This window comes from Garra rufa, chromosome 20 (assembly GCF_049309525.1).
Source record: "Garra rufa chromosome 20, GarRuf1.0, whole genome shotgun sequence".
In the NCBI taxonomy this organism is placed as follows: domain Eukaryota; kingdom Metazoa; phylum Chordata; class Actinopteri; order Cypriniformes; family Cyprinidae; genus Garra; species Garra rufa.
The window spans coordinates 39,912,327-39,936,829 of NC_133380.1; the positions used below are offsets into that span (position 1 = coordinate 39,912,327).

The 24,503-nt window shown below is 35.0% G+C and overlaps 1 protein-coding gene across 1 annotated transcript; it reads left to right on the forward strand.

Annotated features, from left to right (window-relative positions):
- The first annotated feature begins 159 nt into the window (after nucleotides 1–159).
- Nucleotides 160–23,813, forward strand: pusl1 (pseudouridine synthase like 1). The gene is made up of 7 exons (XM_073825573.1): nucleotides 160–305; nucleotides 412–469; nucleotides 4,819–5,006; nucleotides 11,965–12,114; nucleotides 13,749–13,919; nucleotides 23,295–23,349; nucleotides 23,547–23,813. Exons 1-7 carry the CDS (start codon nucleotides 247–249, stop codon nucleotides 23,811–23,813), a joined length of 948 nt encoding a protein of 315 aa, XP_073681674.1. The 5' UTR covers nucleotides 160–246.
- The last annotated feature ends 690 nt before the right edge of the window (nucleotides 23,814–24,503 follow it).

A 24,503-nucleotide genomic window follows, 5' to 3' on the forward strand; every position in this document is an offset into this window, starting at 1 on the left:
ACTGAAATTGTGTGTGTTTTAAATAACTTGACAGTTCAACGGCTGTTTTTAAAACAGGCATCGCGTTGGCATCTAAATGTCAGACAGCGGCTGGGTTTTCCTTTCAAGCGCTCACATGGCTCTAATTTGAGTTTAACATGGCTTTTTAGCGTTATTTGGCATATATGACATCTGATGAATATTATGTATTGACTTCCGTAGGATACATCCGTTACTGCTTTTCATTAACCGGATAGATCAGGAAACATGCAAAACTCCGCCGCCCGTTATTTAATCTTTTTCCAGTATGCAGGGACCAAATACAGGTCTGTCTCTATGACAACCGCACTCAAGCTTCTTCTTCTTATTGAGCAGATATAACCATAACAGCACATCCATACTGTAAATATCTGCTTGTCTCTTTCTCCTCAGCGGCGTGATGAAAACACCAGTCGATAAAGCTGTAGAGGGAATTGGGAACCATTTAGAGGTCAGTCTCTGCCTGACAATTCAAAACAACTGCTGTATGCTTCAAATGTAGTTTTTCCATATGACTGATCCAATTATTTGGTTGTTTCGTTCAAAAATGTGTTTAAAATGTGCGTTGAAGATTGCAAACCACTGCATGTTGCTCCAGTTCTGTATTTCAGTCATCAGCATTCAGATCCTCTGATTTAAAACATCTGCCATCCTCTTCAAGACAATATGTCTGCTCATTAAATTGACTTTCTTTTGGAAATGGAATATAAAAATATACTGTGGTAAAATCCCTTTGTGTGATGCTTTTCTGTTGGCAAGACAGAATTGCTTTTGCGTGGTTTGGATAGTCTCAGTGGAAGTACTTTTGCCAAATATATAGTTAACCCAGTATAGTCTGACATATGTACAGTGCCTTGCGAAAGTATTCATACCCCTTCATTTTTTTCACGTTTTGTTGCAGCATTATGTTAAACTGCTTTAAATGAGTGTTTCCCCACATCAATTTACACTCCATACACCATAATGGCAAAGCAAAAAATAGGTTTTTAACATTTGTGCAAATTTATTAGAAATAAAAAACTGAAAAGATCCTGATTCTGGGACACTCGAAATTTAGCTCAGGAGCATTCATAGTGCTTCTAGATGTTACTACACTTACTACTGTGGCAAATTCAGAGTCTGATTTAGAAAGGCACACACCTCTCAGAAAAGGTCTAACAGCTGAAAATGCATATCAGAGCAAAAACCAAGATAACTGCCTGTAGAGCTCAGTGACAGACTTGCGTTAAGGCGATGATCTAGAGAAGAGTTCAGAAACAAATCTGCTGCATTGAAGGTTGACAGAAGCATTCTCCATAATGGAAGACGATTGGAACAACTAGGACTCTAGAAAATGTCTGACAGAGATGGAGAGGTGAAAAGGTGAGGCAAAGAATGGCAGATAATTGCCAAATGCAGATGTGCAAAGATGGTCACATCAGACCCAAAAAGACTTGAGGCTGTAAAGGTGCTTCAACTATGGACTGAGTTAAGGGTATGAATACTTATGCAATCTACTTATTTCAGTGTTTTATTTTTAATACATTTGTAAAATTTGCAAATCATTCTTATGGTGTATGGAGTGTAAATTGATGTGGGGGAAAAACTAATTTAAAGCAGTTTAACATAATGCTGCAACAAAACAAAATGTGAAAAAAATGAAGGGGTATGAATACTTTCGCAAGGCACTGTATGTAAAACAAAAAATGGCATTTTCTAGATTTTATCTAATATTTAGGTTATACATCCAGCTTTTATAACTAGAATAAAATATTCTCCTATATACTCAGAGGAATAAAAAAAAAAAATATATATATATGCAGTTTGGTACAGATGTTATTTATATGGCCAAAAATAAGATGCAGTTCTGATTTTTTAACTATTTAAATAAATATCAGTTGTCACTTTATATCTCCCAATCATACGTTTTCATTAGACGACATATACATGTTTTGTTTTAAAATAAAACCTTTGTTTTAATGTTTGATAATTGCAAACATTTTTTGTATTATTAAATATGCAAATGAGGCATTATTAAAAGAAATATGCACTAATTTGCTTACATTTCTAGTACAAAATTCTAAACACTGGATGAAGTCAGTTTCAAAATTTGTTTAATTCTTAAATTTTTTTGACATATTAGAGTCAAGTGTTTTTACAGAGGGAATTTTGGGTATCTTATTTTGTCACTCTATAATAATAAAAAAAACAGACAGAAAACAATGCAATTTTTTTTTTGCTATTTTTGGGGAATGAAATGTATAAAACCAAGCAAATCATATATGAACAAATCTCTCTGTAAAAACATAAACAGGAATAAAAATGTAAAGTCTGGTGTGTGTGAGTGCTGATGAAGTGGAGATTTATGGCTCAGTGTAGGAGAAAAAAACTCATTTTGAGAAAACGGCCTTTAAAAATATGTATTGCAATTGAAATCTACTGGCACAAATAGATAAAGTGCTATAAAAGAAACACTCACAGTGTCTTTTGGATATTTTCTTTCCACTAGTCTGAAAAAACACTTTATGAAACACCAAAAAGCCTAAAATCTCAAACTTGACAGGTGCATGAAAAACAGTGTTTTTGCCTGCAGTGTCTCCCCTTAAAAGCCATTTTAGCACGAAGTTTCTAAACAATGATGTATAGATAATTAAGTTTTGGTATACTTGTCCATCTATATCAACATAAAAGTTATTTTCATGTTTACTTATTTTGAAAACCGTTTTAAATGATCATTTAGAGGGCAGAATGCATGTAGAAAGTTATGCATACCAGGCCTTGGAAAGTATCAGATGTGACACAGTGGGCTTTTTAGGGTTAAGAATTGATTCCTCAAAACTCAGATTGTATTTGACTTTCTCAAAGCTTATTTATATCGCTCAGCTAGAAGAAATACATAAGTACTATGTCATGGTGACCAGAGCCATCATGTAGACGAAAATTCAATATGACGTTCATGTCGAAGAGGCAGAGTGGAGGTTTTGTTGAATGAAAAACCACAGCAAACTGAGTACTGTCATTAAAATGTAAAGGGAAAACCAACAAAACTCCTCTAACAGTCTCTCTAAGTATCTCTGAATTGTTTTTGCTTTAATTCCCACACATTTTCAGTGCATTATGCAAATTGAAATCAACATAGTTTTAAATCTCTTTTTTCCAAAGCATATTTTTTTAAATATTTTCCATTTACAAAAGCGCATATTCTGTAGCCCGCGTGTAAAGGGCATTGAGAGTCATGCTGGCATGTGTTTTATTATAATGTTGCTAAGCAAATATGATAAAAGAATCACATTTGACAAACCTTCAGTTATGTAACGTCCATGTTTATCAGTGTAATGTCTGAAAACATTGGAGGTATGGGATTTAAAATCTTATTAAAAACCAGAAAATAATACGTTTTAAAGCAATAGTTCACCCAGAAATAAACATTTGCTGAAAATGTACTCAGCCTCAGGTCATCCAAGATGTCGATGAGTTTGTTTCTTCATCAGATTTAGAGAAATGTAGAATTCCATCACTGGATCCTCTGCAGTCAATGGGTGCCGTCAGAATGAGAGATAAAAACACCTCAATCCACAAGTAATCCACTCCAGTCCATCAGTTAACATCTTAAAAAGCCAAAAGCTGCATGTTTGTAAGAAACAAATCCTTATTTTAACGTTAAACCATTGCTTCTGGCCAAATTATCTATTATAACACTTCCTCCAATGAAAAAGTCCACTGGTGAGCAAGTGATGTAATGCTAAATTTCTCTAAATCTGTTCCAATTGACCATATGCACGAATTACTTACTCGTTTTAGACAAGCCAGCTCAGTCATTACCGGGTCAAATGTACTGAGCCGTAATAGAAATGTACTTTGCTCGTTTTCTTTACATAATCCAATCACAATCGAGAATCAAATGTCCATGCATACCATTTCAAAAATGACAAACGCTAGTAAATCAGCTAAATATGTGCAAGTCATTGCTATGATTGACAGTAATAACTGGAAGAAAACCTCTGACAAACTGGAGCAAAACTGACAATTCAGACTAAATTCAGAGTCACAAAACTACAGCAGTAACACATTTGTGTTGGTTAAATATAGGCTATTTAATAGCTTTTACACTTCAAGATGAAGCTTAAAAGATGTAGTTATTAAATTATGTAATATTTCAAATTCATATTGAGTGCAATATTTAATTCTTATACCATTAATATTTAACTTATTTCTTTTGTAGTGAACTATATATAAGTATTTAAATATTTCACCCGTATAGGCTGTTTGTGTCTGAGCTTATTTAATTATTTGAATGACTTTCTGCACTTGCTATACTATATACTTCAGTGCCGTAAATGTGCTACAATTTATTATACTAGTAATTTTATAATAAATCCAAAAGCAAGACGTCTTAAAAAAACTAGGGAGTTGAAACGGCAGCTGCAGCCAGTGATTGATCCTCTGCTGCCATCTTCTGGTTATATGAGTCATTTCATCTCATTTTCATCTTAAAAAGACGTTGCTTTCTACGAAAGACATTTTTCCATGTCTTCTTTATGAATGAAAAGTGAATCTTTGAAGTGAATTTTATTGCACAGCTGTAGAGTTGAAAAATAATAAAGGCTTTAAAATATTACAAGATTTTAAAAATGTGTTCACGGCTATGAAGGCAAGTTACTGATTATCAAGAATACGATTAAGATGTCCTTAAAGAGAATTATTGCTAGCAAGCTAACGTTAGTCTAAATAAAATCCCACAGGTACCTTCTGGAATATTTTCCAATCATGATCATCAGGTTTTGCAAAAAAATTCATTAATGCTTTTTATTTTTTGTGTAGAGTGCTGTGCGGAAACTAAAGCCGGTCAATGAGGTGTCGGTGGTCATCTCTAGTAGAACGGACACCGGTGTACACGCCTTGTGTAACTCTGCACATGTAGACATCCGGCGGAGAGGAGACAAGCCACCACTGCTGGAACAAGACCTGCTGAATGCTTTAAACTTCAATTTGAAACCAGAACCTATAAGGTGGGATTAAAAAAAAAAAAAGTTTTTCAACCTTTTTTTTTTTTTAAATCTTGTATTTCGCAAGAACGCATTAAATGAGTAAAAACTGACAGTATTTTTTTTTTTTTTTTTTTTTTTTTCAATTTATTTAACTTTCACCTAATCAAAGAATCATGAAAAATGTATCATGGTTACCACAAAATTATTAAAGGTGCCATAGAATGCATTGATACAATATTTTAGATTGTTCTCTGATATCTACATAGAAGGTATATGGCATAGGAAAGGGCAAAAAAATTTCAGAAACGGTTTTACAGGTCCGTTTACAACCCTAGGATTTGTCCCTAGAATGATTATTACCTTATTTGGAAGGTTCATGAATAATAATGAGGAGCTCTGCTCTGATTGGCTGCTTCACAGAGCGGCTCATTTAGCAGCACAGCAGGAAGAAAACACATGACTGCGCAGATGATAGCGAATGATTTACAGATCCTGAGCATCACTAACAAGCATCTAAACTTGTAAAATATGTGGTAAGTACTGCCACTGTAGTATAGCGTTACACAGAGCATGTGCAATTGCAAATCTCAAAAGTGAAAGTAAAATGATTGTGCATTCAAGACGGCAGTTTCAATGACCCGCATATTAATAGCAGCTCTGGCTCCGTAATTAAATATATATTTTCCTCCCTGTGTGAACTATTGAAATGAGCCACTCTGTGAAGCAGCCAATCAGAGCAGAGCCCCTCATTAATATTCATGAACCTTCCAAATAAGGCAATAACAGACCATTTCATTCTAGGGGCAAATCCTAGGGTTGTAAATGGACCTGTAAAACCGTTTCAGGAGATTTTTTGCCCTTTCCTATGCCATATACCTTCTATGTAGATATCAGAGAACAATTTAAAATATTGTATCAATGCATTCTTTGGCACCTTTAATTTTCTAATTTTCAGTGATTTATGTGGCACCAAACTGTATTGCTAAAATACTGACAGGTTTCCTGAATTAAACAGCAACAATGTGACACTTTAGGGAAATAATAAAACATTTCTCAAAGTTTTTCTTTTAAAAGGCTTATCAGAGAGGTCTAAACAGGCCTAATACACATCTACTTCAGTCTTTGGAGGTTGCTTTGTTGTGAAAGATCAGGGATAGTTATCTGAAAATTCAGACCCCTGAAGAGGCAATTCATGGGGAATTACTAGGATCCCCAGCCGCTGTTGTGTTGCTCCGGGGGGACCTTCCTTGTATTAAATGCTGTGTAAATTGCTTTTACAAAGTCACCTTGCCACATCCTCTGTGGTGAGGTTAACCTGTGATGTGCTGATACATGACCAACTTAAATCTGAAGAAAATCATTTTGTTTTGCCGAATATTAGTTTATTTTCAAGTTTTCTATGTTTTAAAAAATGGAATCATGCGTTACGGGTGTGACTTTGAGAGACTACATACTTTGTAGGATGTCTTCGAAATAAAATACACAAAACCAGACGCAATAATACCCAACAAATAGAGAAGCGATGGCTCTACACACAACATATAATTGTTACTTTATTTTAATTTTGATGTGTCTATTAATGAGGAATACTTACCAGACTGTGGAAAATCATCATGAAAAATAAAGAAATGCTTTAAAAATTTTAAGAGAGACCTCACATGGGTATTTGAACCACCAAATTTTAACATCTGTGCTATCATTATAGAAAAAAAAATTATTATTATTATTATTTTTCATGGTAAGGTTGGCATTTGCATGGAATTACCCTTAAATTAATTTGCCACACATCCCACTGGATTAGAGAAAAGAGGAATTTATTAAATTGCATTTAAAAGATAACAAATGAAGGTAGTATCAAATGCAATTCTAATAACTAAAATCAAGTAATTATGAATTATGTTATTATTTATTGTCAACACTGAGCATTTTGGAAAATTAAGTGCTATTTTATCATAAAATAAATTATTACATATAATTAGGAATACACAGACATTTCAGACACCTATAAAATTATATTTTTTATTATAATTTAATATTTCTGGAAATATATAGTTTGTACACCACCATTCAAAAGTTTGGTGTCAGTATGATTTTTTTTTTTTTTTCATGTAAATTAGCAAGGAATGTGACAATAAAAATGTTTATGTTGTTCATCATAATGAAATGATGAAAAAATCCAGAAATTAAATGTAACTTTAATAATAAAAAATGCAGCAAATCAGCTTTTTCAAATGATTTCTGAAGGATCATGTGACCATGAAGCGAAATGGCTGTTGAAAATTCAGCTTTCCATCACAGGAATAAATTACATTTTTAAAATATAATATAAATATATTTTAAAAAAGGAAATTTTAAATTGTAATAGATTTTTTACAATATTACACTTACTGTATTTTGATCAAGAGATTTTAAGGCGAGACACTGCAGGTGAATAGGGTTAAAAATTAACTAATAGTTATCACCTTAATACTTTGATAGTTTATTTAATACTTTGATAATTGCAAACATTTTTTGTATTACAAGTTTTTTAAAATGTTAGGTTTGAATATGCAAATGAGCCATTGTTTAATGAAATATGCACTAATTTGCTTACATTTCTAGTACAAAAAAAATCTAAACACTGGATGAAGTCAGTTTCAAAATTCTTATTTAATTTTTTAACATTAGAGTTAAATGTTTTTACAGAGGGAATTTTGGGAATCTAATTTCGTCTTGACATAATTAAGAAAAATCTTAGAACAGACAGGAAACACTATATCTTTTACCAATCTTTGGGGAATAAAATGTTGCATAAAATCAAGCAAATTATATATGAACAAATCCCTCTGTAAAAACCTTCAGGATATAGACAGGAATAAAAATGTAAAGTGTGGTGTGTGTAAGTGCTACTGAAGTGGAGATTTATGGCTCAGTGCAGGAGAAAAAACTCATTTTGAGAAAACGGCCTTTCAAATATGTATTGTAATTGAAATCTATTGACACAAATAGATAAAGTGCTGTAAAAGAAAAACTCAACAGTGTCTTTTGGGTGTTTTCTTCCACTAGTCTGAAAAAACACTTTATGAAACACCAAAAAACCCAAAATCTCAATCTTGACAGGTGCACGAAAAAAATGTTTTTGCCTACTGTCTCCCCTTAAGAAATTTAATCTTAAATGCCTCAGATGTTGTCCATACATATTATGATACTATATACACTATAAAAAAAAAGCACAAAATCTCAAACAAAAACAGTGTTTTTGCCTGCAGTGTCTCCCCTTAAACACTAAAAAATGGAATGTATTTTTTGAAAAAAAAAAAAAAAAAAAACATAGTATACAGTCCTCTCCTTCTTTAAATTCGCATTTATAGTTTGCTATTTGAGTCACTGGCAGGTGGGACTAGCAGTGATGAATATTTTAGTGGTTGTGCCCAAGAGAGAGATGCTGGGGAACCTCGGGTCTGATTGGGGTCACAGGAACACAAGCACTTACTCTGCAGTATACGTCACAAGATATATGTCCAGATGCCTCATTTTACATTTGCCTTATGTGTAACATAAACTTGTACAGTGCCTTGCAAAAGTATTCATACCCCTTCATTTTTTTCACATTTTGTTTTGTTGCAGCATTATGTTAAACTGCTTTAAATTAGTTTTCCCCCACATCAGTTTACACTCCATACACCATAATAATGACAAAGCAAAAACCAGATTTGCAAATTTTACAAATGTATTAAAAATAAAACACTGAAATAAGTAGATTGCATAAGTATTCATACCCTTAACTCAGTCCATAGTTGAAGCACCTTTACAGCCTCAAGTCTTTTTGGGTCTGATGTGACAAGCTTTGCACATCTGCATTTGGCAATTATCTGCCATTCTTTGCCTCACCTTTTCACCTCTCCAGCTCTGTCAGACATTTTCTAGAGTCCTAGTTGTTCCAATCGTCTTCCATTATGGAGAATGCTTCTGTCAACCTTCAATGCAGCAGATTTGTTTCTGAACTCTTCTCTAGATCATCGCCTTAACGCAAGTCTGTCACTGAGCTCTACAGGCAGTTATCTTGGTTTTTGCTCTGATTTGCATTTTCAGCTGTTAGACCTTTTCTGAGAGGTGTGTGTCTTTCTAAATCAGACTCAATCAAATGAATTTGCCACAGTTTAACTCCACTCCAAGTGTAGGAACATCTAGAAGCAATATGAATGCTCCTGAACTAAATTTCGAGTGTCCCAGAAAAGGGTTTGAATACGTATGCAACGGGATCTTTTCAGTTTTTTATTTCTAATAAATTTGCAAAGTTGTTACAAACCTGTTTTGTGCTTTGTGTTCATTATGGTGTATGAGATGTAGATTGATGTGGAAAAAAAGTAATTTAAAGCAGTTTAACATAACGCTGCAACAAAACACAATGTGAAAAAAAAATGAAGGGGTATGAATACTTTTGCAAGGCACTGTATACTGATGGCACACAGTGCTCATGTCAGGTCTGTGTGTGTTTTATTCCATGTTCCTGTTAGCAGCGATTAGCGACTGCTGGTAAATCATTAATACCCACTGACAGACTCCTCTGGGAGCCCGAGCACGTTGTCGTCTTTATCCGGAGTAGTGAGTGCTGACCGAAGGAGGAAACTGCAGGAAATTAGCCTTAAAATGCCCCAGCAACCCTGCAGAGATGCTGTCAGAGTGTAATGGTGCTTTTAGCCTGAGATGTGTTCTGGCAGCTGTGTTCTTTCTGTCTGGTTTTACTATGTTTAGAACACACTGAGCACTGAGACTGTATCCTCACAGACACATAATGACCACTGATGAAAATACACTGGCATTTAGAGAGATCTGATTGTTTCTCAAGTTCTCTAAGGCTTTATTTATTTGATCACAAGCAATATTACATTTAGAAATAATAGCACAATTTAAAATGACTGTTTTCTATTTGAATGTATTTTAAAATGTAATTTATTCCTATGATCCAAAGCTGAATTTTCAGCATCATTACTCCTTTCTGTTATCATAATGTACACATTTGACTCACGCGAGCTCATCACAGTAAGTGTGTTGGATGTCAACAGGTTTAATGACATCTGAACTTGGTCTTCTTTTGTGACACAACATTTAATATACTCACAGAATATCCATATTGTGTCTCGCATGAATGATAATGAAGCCCTTTGTCGTGTTCTTTAGGGAGGTCTGATGCTGATGGAATGGTCCTCTCAAAAGGCCTCATGGGATTGTATTGCATAAATGTTTAATGGGAAATTGGGGCACTTTGTGATGGACATAAACCTCATGGGGGTGTAAGACCAGCAGTTTAATCCATAAAAAGCACTTGGAAGTCAGATGAAGATCGCCATCATAGCAGGTGACAGTGTTTGGAGAAGGATCTAGTATTGCAAAAACCTTGCTATATGATATACTGCACGAGGGAATTTAAAGAGCTGGAAAAGTCTTGGAAATGATAATAAATATAATTTTTAAAATATGTACATTACTAGTCAAAAGTTTTTGAACAGTAAGATTTTTAATGTTTTTTTTTAAAGCCTCGTCTGCTCACCAAGCCTGCATTTATTTGATCCAAAGTACAGCAAATTTAAAATATTTTTACATTTAAAACAGCTCTTTTCTATTTGAATATATTTTAAAATGTGATTTATTCCTGTGATTTCAAAGCTGAATTTTTAGCATCGTTACTCCAGTCACATGATCCTTCAGAAATCATTCTAATATTCTGATTTGCTGCTCAAGAAACATTTATTATTATTATTAATATTTTATGTGAAGTAAATTTTTTTCAGGTTTCTTTATTGAATAGAAAGTTCAGAAGAACACCATTCATCTCGAATAGAAATCTAACATTATAAATGTCTTTATCATCACTTTTGATCAATTTAAAGCATCCTTGCTAAATAAAAGTATTAATACAATTATTAATCTATAATTAATCTATACAATATTATTTTATTTTTTAAATGGTATAGTGTAAAAATGTTACAAAATATGCTGATTTATGGATCTTTCTATTCATCAAAGAATCCTGAAAAATACGTACTCAACCGTTCTAAATATTGATAATAATAACAAATGTTTCTTGAGCAGCAAATCAGCATATTAGAATGATTTCTGAAGGATCATGTGACCCTGACGACTGCAGTAATGATGCTGAAAATTCAGCTTTGATCACAGGAATAAATTACATTTTAAACTCTATTAAAATAGAAAACAGTTATTTTAAATAGTAAAAATATTTTAACATTTTACTGTTTTTGCTGATGAACTAAATGCAGGCTTGGCAAGCAGAAGAGACTTCTTTAAAAAAAATAAAAAAAATAAAAAACGTTTGACTGGTAGTGTATTTTTATATGTGAGCAAATGTATATTCAAATATATTGCCAATCACTAAATATTTTATAACTGTAATCTGTGAAATTGAAATTTGTGAGTAAATATCATTTTAAAAAGTAATGTAAATTCATTGGTAATAAACAGTAAACCTTGAAAACATTCAGATTATGCAATTTAATAATTATTTTTAAATATTGCAGTTGTATTTAAATATTAGATGTGTCAAATATTGCAATTATATCACAATGTTTCTAATTATTTTAAAACATAGCTTTGACAAAAAAATTAGCAAAATATATTTTGACAGATCTTTGACGAAGGAGTTTGAAATGAAATGATTTCAGCAGCACATCAAATTTTCCTTTCCTTCAATAGGTTCCTGAAGAGACGAATGAACATGTTTCCACGTCGCTCTTGTGTTCCGTCCTCAACCACCAGTATAAACCAGATTTGTTTGTTATGATATCAAGCTGCATTTGAATGATGAGTGACTATTGTTTTCTTACATGAAAACCAGTGTTATGGTATTTCCTCCAGTGTCTTGATTACTCTGGACTAACTTGAACCTTTCTCAGAGGAAATTGTCGGGTGAGTTTGCAAAACAAACACATGTGCATTACTACATTTGAGTCAGTGTCTGCTATTCTGTCTTTCTTCCCAGAATCACCCGGGTTTACCGTGTTCACAGCGACTTCCACGCACGCTATGGGGCCGTGTCACGCACATACTTGTACCGCTTAGCTGTGGGTCTCAGACGTTACTCAGAAATGCCAGTAATGGAGAAGGATCTGTGCTGGGCGTTACGAGACACGTGAGTGTCGGACGTTTTCATCTGCATGTGCTTTAAAACCGCATCACTACACACAAGTCACACAAGCTGAATCCTCTCAGAGAGGAACAGGAACACATACTCTCATTCACAGTGGAAAAAGCCACACACTCACAAACCAGACCCATCGTAAGGGCAAGCCAATGATTAGCGGTTATCTAGGCCAATGCTGAAACCAAGAAGCTCAGATGAGGAAAGTGTGCATTGTTATGGCAGCGCATGCCTTAGATGTCTTTTTGAAGCCCGTGACGAAGGAACGCCGGAGCGAGAGGCTCGTCTCCGAGGGTGGCGCGTGAACATTAATGCTATTTTTTCCACTCTCCACATTTTTAGCGAGAAAGTAGGCCAAGATAAGCTTCAGGCTCGTAGTGACGCAGAACAACACCCACACTCGTCTTATGTCTGCTTCATCCACGCTCACATTCCTGCTGCTTTCCATCTCATTCATAAGAACTGCTCTTCCACACACATGAACTGCATTAACCCTCTGGGCCTCCTCATTTAGGGGTCACTCTTGGCTCCCTCGCGGTCAAAAGTGACCGAAGCCTTAAAAAGTAACTTTTTTAGGCAAGGTTTAGATATTTTTTGATCGGATAAATATCAGGTTTTGCATTTTTTTGCTTATTTCTGTGTGTCTCTGTGTGTGTGTGTCAGTTCTGTACTTTTGTTATTTTAGAGTGTCAGTCCTTGCTTGCTGAACACTTCTTTTCAGCACAGTGGCTGATTTGTAGCTTGTACTACCAAAAGATTATCTGAATTATCGCATTTTTTCGTATTTTCCATTCATTTCCTATGTCGGTCATTTTTGACCGCGAAGGAGCCAAGTGTGACTATCTTTTTTTTTTTGACCCTTTAACATATCCTAATCATGTCACTGATTTTTTTTGTGTACTCACATAGATAATGCAACAAAAGTCACTAAGTGTCATCTCATTCTGATGAAGCTACGATTTGTAAAAATTCAAAACATAACATTTTTCGGTCAAAAATGACCGAAGAGGCCCAGAGATAGTTCACCAAAAAATGAAAATTGTATGTTTATCTGCTTACCCCCAGGGCATCCAAGATGTAGGTGACTTTGTTTCTTCAGTAGAACACAAACAAAAATGTTTAACTTAAACCGTTGCAGTCATATAATGGGAGTGAATGGGCACCAAACCTTTGAAAGTTAAAAAAACCTACACAGACAAAACCAAACTGCGATTTGTTTGTGCATGGTTTTTTTTTTACTTTCAAAGGTTTGGTGCCCATTCACTCCCATTATATGATTAGTAAAATAGTAAATAGTAAATAGTAAATAGTAAATAATGTGTTCATTAATATTTTTCTGGTTTAGGCTGTAAGGACCTTTGAAATAACTGAAATCATGTGGTGAAGTGATATAGACATATAATGTGGTCATGTGCTGCCTGGAAATATGTTTGCCATGCGTTTCTCTGAAAATAATGCACAGCTTAATATGTTCATCAGCCAATCAGATTCAAACTTTCAACGGCCCCGTAGTATAAGCAGTAATAAAGTACTGTTGATTGCAGTTATAGTGAAGTCTGTAATAACACATTTTCACTTTGCTAAGTGTATATGCAGAGTTTGATTGCTCTTCATTCTCACAGCAGGAGGCTAAATATTGATGCAATGCAAGAGGCCGCTACGCTTCTCTTAGGAACCCAAGACTTCAGCACCTTCCGTGCCTTGAGCTCAGATGCGCCCTTCAAGAACCCAGTGAAGACCCTAGAGAAGGCCCAGCTGGAACCTGGGGTCTCCTTCACTCAGAGACACTTTCACAGGTACAATTATTCTTGCTGGCAAAAAGCTGCAAAGCCAGACACTGAAATACGTTTAGTTGGTGCTGTGATGATACCAACAGTATTGGATGCCAATGGGTTCATAGAAATAGACCTTAAAAACGAAACTTGAAATTCACTATAGCATCTATAAAGACAGCCTTCATGCTTTCAATGCTGAACTAGGTAAAGCTAGACAAATGTTCTTCTCAAACCTTATAAACAGCAACTTAAACAACACTCGCACTCTTTTTGCTACCGTTGAGAGACTAACAAACCCCCCTAGTCAGATCCCTAGTGAAATGCTCTCCGACAGCAAGTGCAATGGGTTTGCTTCCTTCTTTTCTGAGAAGATCAATAATATCAGAAAGATGATTAGCACACCCTCAAGTTATGCAGAGGTCAGACAGTTTCGACCGCAATTTCAAATAGAAGTCATTATATCTGCTTTTGAAGCAATCGATAACAACATTTTGGAAGAAACAGTACAGCACCTCAAATCGTCAACCTGCCACCTTGACACACTTCCCACATCTTTTTTCAAAAGTGTGCTAAACTGTTTAGAAGCAGATCTCGTAGAAGTGGTGAACACCTCACTTCTTTCTGGGACTTTTCCAAACTCCCTGAAAACTGCAGTTGTTAAGCCCCTTCTGAAAAAGAGAAATCTTGATAACACCATACTAAGCAACTATAGACCAATATCAAATCTTCCTTTCGTAGGCAAGATTATTGAAAAGGTTGTTTTTAATCAGCTGAACCACTACATAAACTCAAATGGATGCCTGGACCATTTCCAATCTGGTTTCAGACCACATCACAGAACAGAGACAGCGCTCATAAAGATAATAAATGATATTCGCCTAAATTCAGATTCTGGCGAAATATCAGTGCTGGTATTACTAGATCTCAGTGCTGCGTTCGACACTGTCGATCACAACATTCTTCTAGATAGACTGGAAAACTGGGTCGGGCTTTCTGGGATGGTTCTCAAATGGTTCAGGTCATACTTAGAAAGGAGAGGTTATTACGTAAGTATAGGAGAGCATAAGTCTAAGTGGACGTCCATGACATGCGGAGTCCCACAAGGCTCAATTCTAGCATCGCTGTTGTTCAGCCTGTATATACTCCCACTAAGTCAAATAATGAGAAACAACCAAATTGCATATCACAGTAATGCAGATGATACCCAGATTTACCTAGCCTTATCGCCAAATGACTACAGCCCCATTGACTCCCTCTGCCAATGCATTGATGAAATTAACAGTTGGATGTGCCAAAACTTTCAAGTCATTGCATTTGGAAACAAATATGAAGTTCATAAGGTAAATGCGTACCTTGATGCTAGGGGTCAAAAAACAAAAAATCAAGTCAAGAATCTGGGTGTGATTCTGGAGTCAGACCTCAGTTTCAGTAGCCATGTCAAAGCAGTAACTAAATCAGCATACTATCATCTCAAAAACATTGCAAGAATTAGATGTTTTGTTTCCCGTCAAGCTTGTTCATGCCTTTATCACCAGCAGGGTGGACTATTGTAGTGGTCTCCTCAAAGACCATTAGACAGCTGCAGCTCATCCAGAACGCTGCTGCCAGGATTCTGACTAGAACCAGAAAATCAGAGCATATCACACCAGTCCTCAGGTCCATGTTTAGGATAGATTTTAAAGTACTTTTACTCGTTTATAAAACACTCAATGGCCTAGGACCTACATACACTGCAGATATGCTCACTGAATATAAACCTAACAGACAACTCAGATCACTAGGATCGAGTCAGTTAGTAATATCAAGGGTTCACACAAAACAAGGGGAATCCGCTTTTAGCTATTATGCCGCCCGCAGTTGGAATCAGCTTCCAGAAGAGATCAGATGTGCTAATACATTAGCCACATTTAAAAGCAGAGTCAAAACTCATCTGTTTAGTTGTGCATTTATTGAATGAGCACTGTGCTACGTCCGAACAGATTGCATTACTCTATGTATAATTATTTTTACTGTGTTAATTAATTTTAAATCAATTTTTTTAATTATCTGAAATGTTCTTAAATTCTCTGTTTTTACTGTTGAATTTAACACGGTGAAAGCGAGGCTGTGAGGGGCAGTGGCACATCTGAGATCACATCATTTTTTTACATTTTCTGGAAAGATGTTTTGGCAGTTTAACAGTCGGTATGTTGGTAAACAACAGTAGAATCCATTGAACACACTGTACTTCTGTTCCTCAAAAAATAAAGACGTTTACTTCCAGAACAAAAATGTACAGATAGTTTACTCACCCCCTTGTCATCCAAGATGTTCATGTCTTTCTTTCCTCAGTCGTAAAGAAATTATGTTTTTTGAGACAAACATTTCAGGATTTTTCTCCATATAGTGGACTTTAATGGTGCCCGCGAGTTTGAAATTATCGAAACAATTGGTTATATTCTAAAAAAATGTACAATTTATATACTTTTTAACCTCAAATGCTTGTCTTGTCTAGCTCTGCGTAAACTCTGTCAAAAAACTCCCATCTCATTTTGCCCTCCAACTTTAAAGGTGCAATTTCACCCAATCTCATGTTAATCTTGAGTACCTATAGAGAAGTACTGCATCCTTCATATCTCCAAAAAGTCTTTGGTTTTATCATATTTACACAAGAAAGATACAGCTTTACGATTCTCTCCAAATACAGCCAAGCTCCTGGAGGCGCGCCGTGGGCGGAGCTAAGATTGACGTTAACTGACGCGCCGATTGCCAACAAAACAAAGACATTTGATGCCGTTTCACTTACCAGCTGCAGTTCTGAATCATGACCGGTATCTTTTATAGCTGGGACCGCTCCATCTTTCAGTATCAAATGATGTGCAAATCCAGCGTCGAACTGGGCCTTGTTGATAAAACGTTTGACAACAAACACACTTGCAAAACTCTGTTTCTGCTCTGGAAAAACAAACTGCACTTCTTTAGAGACATTCTTCCCAAGTGAGTCCCGTGCAGCAGTGCAGCCAAATGAAGCACGTTGATGGGCGTGCTCTTTCTCTCACTCTGGTCGATGTGTGTGCAGGCACGTTCTTCAGGGAGAAATGCCCATACAAGGAGTTCCACCCTTCAGGACGTCATGAAGAGCCAAGATCGAAAAAAACTTTCAGAAACTTATAAGAAACCCGGAAGTGTGTATTCGCCACAGAAATTCTCCAAATCGTTTTTTGAAACTTTGGACACGTTTAGCATGGGAATCCAACTCTTTAACAGTGTAAATATCTTAACATGCATGAAACAGCATGCATGTTATGCAAAGGACCCCACACTTTAAAATCATCCTACATCACTGCAGAAGTACCAACCTAGTGTTTACAAAGTAAACGCACAAGTAGGGACAAACACACTTTACAAAAAAAGGTAAAACAGTGATGTAGAATGGTTTTGAAGTTGGAGGAGAAAATGAGATGGAATTTTTTTCGACATACCTTAACTGTCTTGAACCGGAATAGACAGAGTTCACACAGAGCTAGACAAGACGAGCATTTCAGTTTTAAAAGTATATGAATTGTGAACAATTTTTAGAAATTTACCAATTTACCCTTCTTCATTTAGAGCCCTTTGAAGCTGCATTTAAACTGCATTTTAGAAGTTCAAACTCGGGGCACCATAGAAGTCCACTATATGGAGAACATTCCTGAATTAAAAAAAAAGAAAAACATAATTTCTTTACAACTGAAGAAAGAAAGACGTGAACATCTGGGATGACAAGGGAAAGGCATAGTTTACCAAAAAAATTGTCTCATGATTTTCTCACACTCAAATTGTTCTAATCCTACAGTAAATGAGATTTTCTTTCTTCTGTGGAACACAAAAGGAGATCATTTGGAGAATATTTGCAAGCTGGACCCCTTTGACTACCATAGTATGGGTAAAAAAAGGAATAATGTAAGTCATAGTAACTGTTTGGCCACCAACATGCTTTAAAATCTCTTCTTTTGTGTTCAGCAGACAGAAATTTATACAGTAAATGAGGACAGAATTTTTTGGGGGGGTGAGCAATCAAGCAATTTTGGGTCAATATTCACTTGATATTTATTTTACTTACTATGTACTCAGTTCACCAAAATATATATTATCAGATTGGCCTGGTTGATATAATGGTCTGTCACAACCAGTGATACATATTCCAGTGTTACTGAAATGAAATTAAGTGCTAGATTTAATTAATGCAATTGTAAGCTTGGCATTTTATTTTAATAGCCACTTTTCAACAGCATGTGTAGAGGGATTCATTGAGCAAATGTGGAGTCATTTGGCATGGGAGCATATAAATAGCCTCTGATTTCCTAGAAAGATATATGGCTGAACATCAAGGCCGGAGCTCATCCAGTATGCGATTAATGGCTCAGCAATTGCGATGCTGTCAATAGTCATGAATGTAGATTCATTCTCCAGCTATAAACCCTCTTGGTCCAGTACTTTTGTGCATGAATTACCCTAATTATGATTTCATATAGCGAACCTCATGTTCTTTAGCCACTGGTCAATAACAGCTATAAGCTGAAGAAATGTATGCACTGTGTAGATACGTTAGAAATGCAGACACACAGAATGACAGACAAAGTGGCTTCATAGCACACTGGATGTCCAGCCTTTGAGGCTTGTGTTTCATCAGTCGCCTCTTCAGTTAGGCATGTGCAATGAGACTGTTGCTAGGCAACAGATATTGGACTAAAGCATGATGTTGACAAAAGCGGGACAAAACACTGTAGCCTGTCAGATGCAGAGAAGAATGGCTGTTTTTATACCGTCCAGATTAGTGTTTTGGAAGAATAGATTATTTTAGTCACCTGTTTTGGCCAAATACAAGGAGGAAATCAGTATTTATTGATTTGGGATACGTATGCACATTATCATTTGAAAAAATGAAGGACATTAATACTTTTATTCATCAGGGATGCATTAAATTGAACAAAAGTGACAAAAAAGACATTTATAATGTTAGAAAATATTTAGTTTTCAAATAAATGCTATTCTTCTGATCTTTCTATTTATCAAAGAATCCTGAAAAATAAAATGTATCATGGTTTTCACTATAATTGTTAACATTGTTAACATACATTAATGTTTCTTGATGAGCAAATCAGTATATTAGAAGGATTTCTCACTGCAAAAAATGCTTTTCTAGCTTAGATTTTTTGTCTTGTTTCCAGACAAAATATCTAAAAATTCTTAAATCAAGAAGGATTTTCTAGACGAGTAAAAATCATTTTCTTGTTTTCAGAAAAAAAAGTCAAAATTAAGTGCATTTTTGCTTAAAACAAGCAAAATAATCTGCCAATGGGGTAAGCAAAAAAAATCTTATTTCAAACAGACAAAACAAGATTATTTTGCTTACCCCATTGGCAGATTATTTTGCTTGTTTTAAGCAAAAATGCACTTAATTTTGACTTTTTTTTTCTGAAAACAAGAAAATGATTTTTACTCGTCTAGAAAATGCTTCTTGATTTAAATTTTTTTAGATATTTTGGCTGGAAACAAGACAAAAAATCAAAGGTAGAAAAGCATTTTTTGCAGTGCTGAAGAATCATGTGACACTCAAGACTGGAGTCGTGATGCTTTGATCAAAGCAACCAATTAGAATATATTTTTTGAAATATATTTGAAAAGTATATATGTATTTTTTTTTAATTATCTACATTTTTCACAATGTGACAAAATAGAAATGGAAAGACTTGGAGTAATGATGATTAAAATTTAGCTTTGATCACAGGAATTAATTACATTTTAAAATACATTATAATAGAAAATAGTTATTTTAAATAATAATAATATTTTCATGGGTTTTGAAAAAAAAAAACATTTAAGTGTTTTTTCAGACTTATTGAAAGAAAACACCTAAAAGACACTGTTAAGTGTTTCTTTTATAGCACTTCATCTATTTGTGTCAATAGATTTCCATTACAATCCATATTTTTAAAGGCCGTTTTCTCAAAATAATTGTTTTCTCCTACACTGAGCCATAAATCTCCACTTCAGTAGCACTTACACACACCAAACTTGACATTTTTATTCCTGTCTATATCCTGAAGGATTTGTTCATATTCAATTAGCTTGATTTTATACAACATTTTATTCCACCCAATATAGTAAAAAATAAATTTTCTGTCTTAGAGTCTTAGTTTTTTCTGAATTATGGAGTGCCAAAATGAGATACCAAAAATTAACTCTAATATGTCAAAAAATTACATAAGGATTTTGAAACTGACTTCATCCAGTGTTTAGGTTTTTCTACTAGAACTGTATGCAAATTAGTGCATATTTCATTATATAATGCCTCATCGTAACATTTTCGAAAACTTGTAATACAAAAAATGTTTGCAATTATCAATGTAATCAATAAACTGGGTAAGTAAGGAGCTAATAATTTTTTTTTTTTACCCTATTCACCTGCAGTGTCTCGCCTTAAGACTCCTAATTTCAGTATCACTCACAGCAACCTCAGTTTAAAAAATAATTCAGAATAATCCTTTAATCACAATTGGTTTTATTTCTAAAATCATTCTGCAATCTGCATACAGAACCAGAATGATTATCCCTGTCCTGCTCGAAAGCCATTAGTACATATGTTTAAAACCAACTCACACTGGGATCCCTTCAGCAGGTCATTTTGGGTTTTTCATGTGCAGCTCTCAGCTGGGAGAGACACAGTCAGGACACACACACACCATCTGCTCTGTTTCACACTAATGTCAAGATCCGCAGGGGATCAACTGCATTATCACACACACACACACACACACACACACACAAACAAACACACACACACACACACACACACACACACACACACACACACACACACACACACACACACACACACACACACACACTAATGTCACTGTATGTGTAAGTGAATGTCTGCATCTAAACCAGATCAAGGCAATTTGCTGCACAGCCCTTTAAGAAATGCAGAATGGAAAATTTCTATTAAAAGACAGACAATGGGACAGTTTCTCAGAAAAGGACAATTCTGTCATCATACGCCTGCCATCTGTCATCATCAGCAGAGTGAACGTTCTTTAAAGTACCTTCTTTTGTGGTCCTCTGAAGAATGAAAGTATAACCAGACAGAATTACTGATGACAGAATTTCCTTTCCCTTTAAAGGCTTATTAAGCTCATATGAAAGCTTCTTCATTTATAGCTGTGTATGTGTGTGAAAATGTCTATTCGGTTTGATCACAGCTACAAGAAACAGTAAGAATCTGGTACCTTGACAGCTAGAGCCAAAATTAAACCGTTTGTCTTGCGAATGCATGATGTCTTAAAGGAACAGTTCACCCAAAAATAAAAAACAGCTGAAAAACATAGATGTATAGTTAAAACGTAGTAAAAAACAGTTTGTTTCTTCATTGGATGAGATTTGGATAAAGCATTGCATCACAGAAAAACATTGTTTTATTTTTCTCATAAATCAGCTAGATAACTAAATTGAAGCCTATGTTTTTATTGCTGTTTTTCATGTTAAATGTGAAGAAAGGTTGGATGCCACAGACTTTTTTGTGGAAATTTTACATTTACGTTATGCAATATAACATGATTTTATTACGTAAATTCTTTTGTTTTAAAGTAGTAATTTAGAGCATTCTATATATACTGTATATATATGTATGTGAGGCAGATATATTCGCCTAATTTCTGATCATTTTTGTGAAGCGCTCCTCCTCAAGACAGAGACGGCAGGAAGCTTTTCTTTGGCTATTTTACAAAAATTGATATTGTAAGTGCCCACAAATAAAAGCAGACCTTTTGCAGTTCTGAATGAAGCATTACATGTGCCTTTATGAGCAAAAATGACGGCGTATTTTAGGTTTCTACTGTTATTAAGAAAAAAATGCAAGTGATTGCGCTGGCGCTTCAATGTCCTGCAAAATAAGCTTTAGCTTCCGCTCTCTGCACAAACGATTGGATATCTGAAAGCGCACATTTATCTAGGTTAAATGTTTAAATTAATATTGTTAATATTTTAGGCAAGTCGTGTTGATTTGAGAAGGCTAAATTGATCAAACATGCTCAACTCATTGCCACTGACCGCTTGGTTGTTACTTCAAAAAACAAAAGCTTGAATTTAATAAACGTAAAATGTTCCAAACATATTCCTAATTGAACTTAATAAAGGAACGAAATGAAATCTAGCCACTTTGCCATTAAAATCCAAAACTGAACTAGTTTCAATTAAAGTTCTCTCTGCAATCTGCCCGGGCCCATATGCACCTGCATACCCAAATGCAAATGAAAGGAAATGTTCAACTAGAAAAATCTTGAGAATAATATTTTTAGGAGTCCTGGAAAATAAAAAATAATTGGGTAATTTAAAAAAATGGGATTCATAGATATGGAAAAGCCAAAGAAATGAATAAAATCTTAAAAGACAGTAAAATATGAATTATATTTATGATATAATTAAAATCTTGAAGGGCCATGAAGTCTATAGAAAATATAATTTTTTGGTTATTTTCAGTTGTAGTCTTTCTCAAGCTCTAAATCTTTTAAAACATGAAACTTATAAAAATAATTACAAAAATTTTTGGTAACACTTTAGAATAGGTAACACTTGTTCACTACTTATTAGCATGCATATTACTAGAATATAAGCCATTTATTAGTACTAATTAAGCACATATTAATGCCTTATTCTCTAACTATTCATAAGCAGCAAATTAGGAATTTATTAAGGGAAACGTCGTAGTTAATAGTGAATAAGTGTTACCTATTCTAAAGTGTTACCAAAATGTTGTATTGTTTTTCAGTCATCACACAACTGGAAACAGCAACGAATTATTTTGAGTTTGCATATATAATCTTTCACATACACATGTTTTAAAAGGCAGTGCAGTAAGCAGTTAGCAGTCCACTGTGATTCTGTTGTGCACAGTCTTTATTCTGGAAGTGCAGGTTTATGTTTTAGACTCCCATGTGCTTCCTTTGAGGTTTTCATTGCGTTGGTGTTGCATGCTTATCTCTTTTCATGTAACACGCTCTGGCTGTTTGCTCATTCAAAGCCGTGATTAAAGCGAGCCAGACGATCTCATTCAGCGTCTCTGTGAAGTCAATCCAAACAAATCTCGTCGTGAATTCACCTCCTGTTAAAAAAAAAAGCAGTCTAAAACATTGAACCTCTTGCGCAGTCAATATTGGCAGCTGTGCCTGAGATGTTATCCAGTGCTCCTGCTGCAGCTTCACTTGTTTATTTGATGCAGACAACTTTAATGGAAGAAATACTGCACCAACTAAGCAGAAACGATATGTCCTTGAGTGAAAGAAACAATCTAAAAGAGGTCAGGTTTGTTTGTTTGTTGTTTCAGTCACTGCACATGTGAAATATTTAATTTGTGTATTTTTGTGCATTCTCTTTCAGAGATATTCAATTCTGGGAGCTCACTTTTAAAAGTAGGTCTTTTTTATACAGACAAGTGAGTACAGGCCTTATTCCCCTATAAATATGATATTTCTGTTGCATTATAGGATGTCTGCCTCCTAGTGTTTAATGTGTGAATTTCATTTTTAGTAACTTTGACAATGCCTGTGATGATGAAATATGACTGCTATGTTAAATACGTTATATAACGATAGCAGTCGTGTAATTGGAGCGATACGTTTGGGCTCACAGGTGCGGAGGATGACTGGAGCGCTGGTTGCTGTCGGTCAGGGTCGATTGTCTGTTAGTCAGATTCAGGAGCTGCTAGAAGCAAGAGATTCACTGGCGTTCCCACAAAACTTGATGGCCCCAGCCCATGGCCTGTTTCTGACACACGTACAGTACAGAGATTCAGGTAAGAACTGGCAGTTCGGCTCCGAATGTTTACAATACCACACTACTCATGATCAGTTGGGGGCAATGCATACTAGTAAAGTAACGCATTACTTTTTAATTTAGGAGAAAATATCTGAGTTACTTTTTCAAATAAGTAACGCCATTTACTTTCCCCCCCATTTATTGATTAAAAGCTCTCCTGTGCCCATGTTGAGAGAAATTGTGAGTAAATAAATGTGAACGTGCATTAATTCATCTCACTCACTAAAAAAACAGATACGCTATTCCTCAAAATGAATAAAAACACTGAAATTCAACGTAAACCTGCAAATACAAATATCCTTTATATTGTAACACCGCTCTCTTTTTAGGATGTTACTCTGAGGGGTTCAACAGATTTTTGACTTGTACTGATATAAATCACACCTCACAAAACAAATGCTCTTTAAACCCAATTTAATTTCCTCACAAGTGCTCATAACATACCACAAAAAACAAGTTCATGAATAAACTCTTAGCAATTTCAACAGTCTTTGTCTCTTAAATGAGTCAATGAAAGGATGAGAACTTATCGCTTTGATGTCCAGTCTTTGAGATGAAATGCCAAAGATGAAGTATTGAGAGATTCACTTCCAAAAGAAATTTGAGAGCGACGCAATGCAATTATCCACAATACGAGACAAGACCATGATCAACAGAGTTCGGCGAGTCATCTTCAGCGCTGCGTTGGTTAAAAGTGCCATAACTTTGTAACCTGCGTGAACCACACATGATTTCCTATTCCCTTCGTATCCAAATCTCGTTCGTATAAAG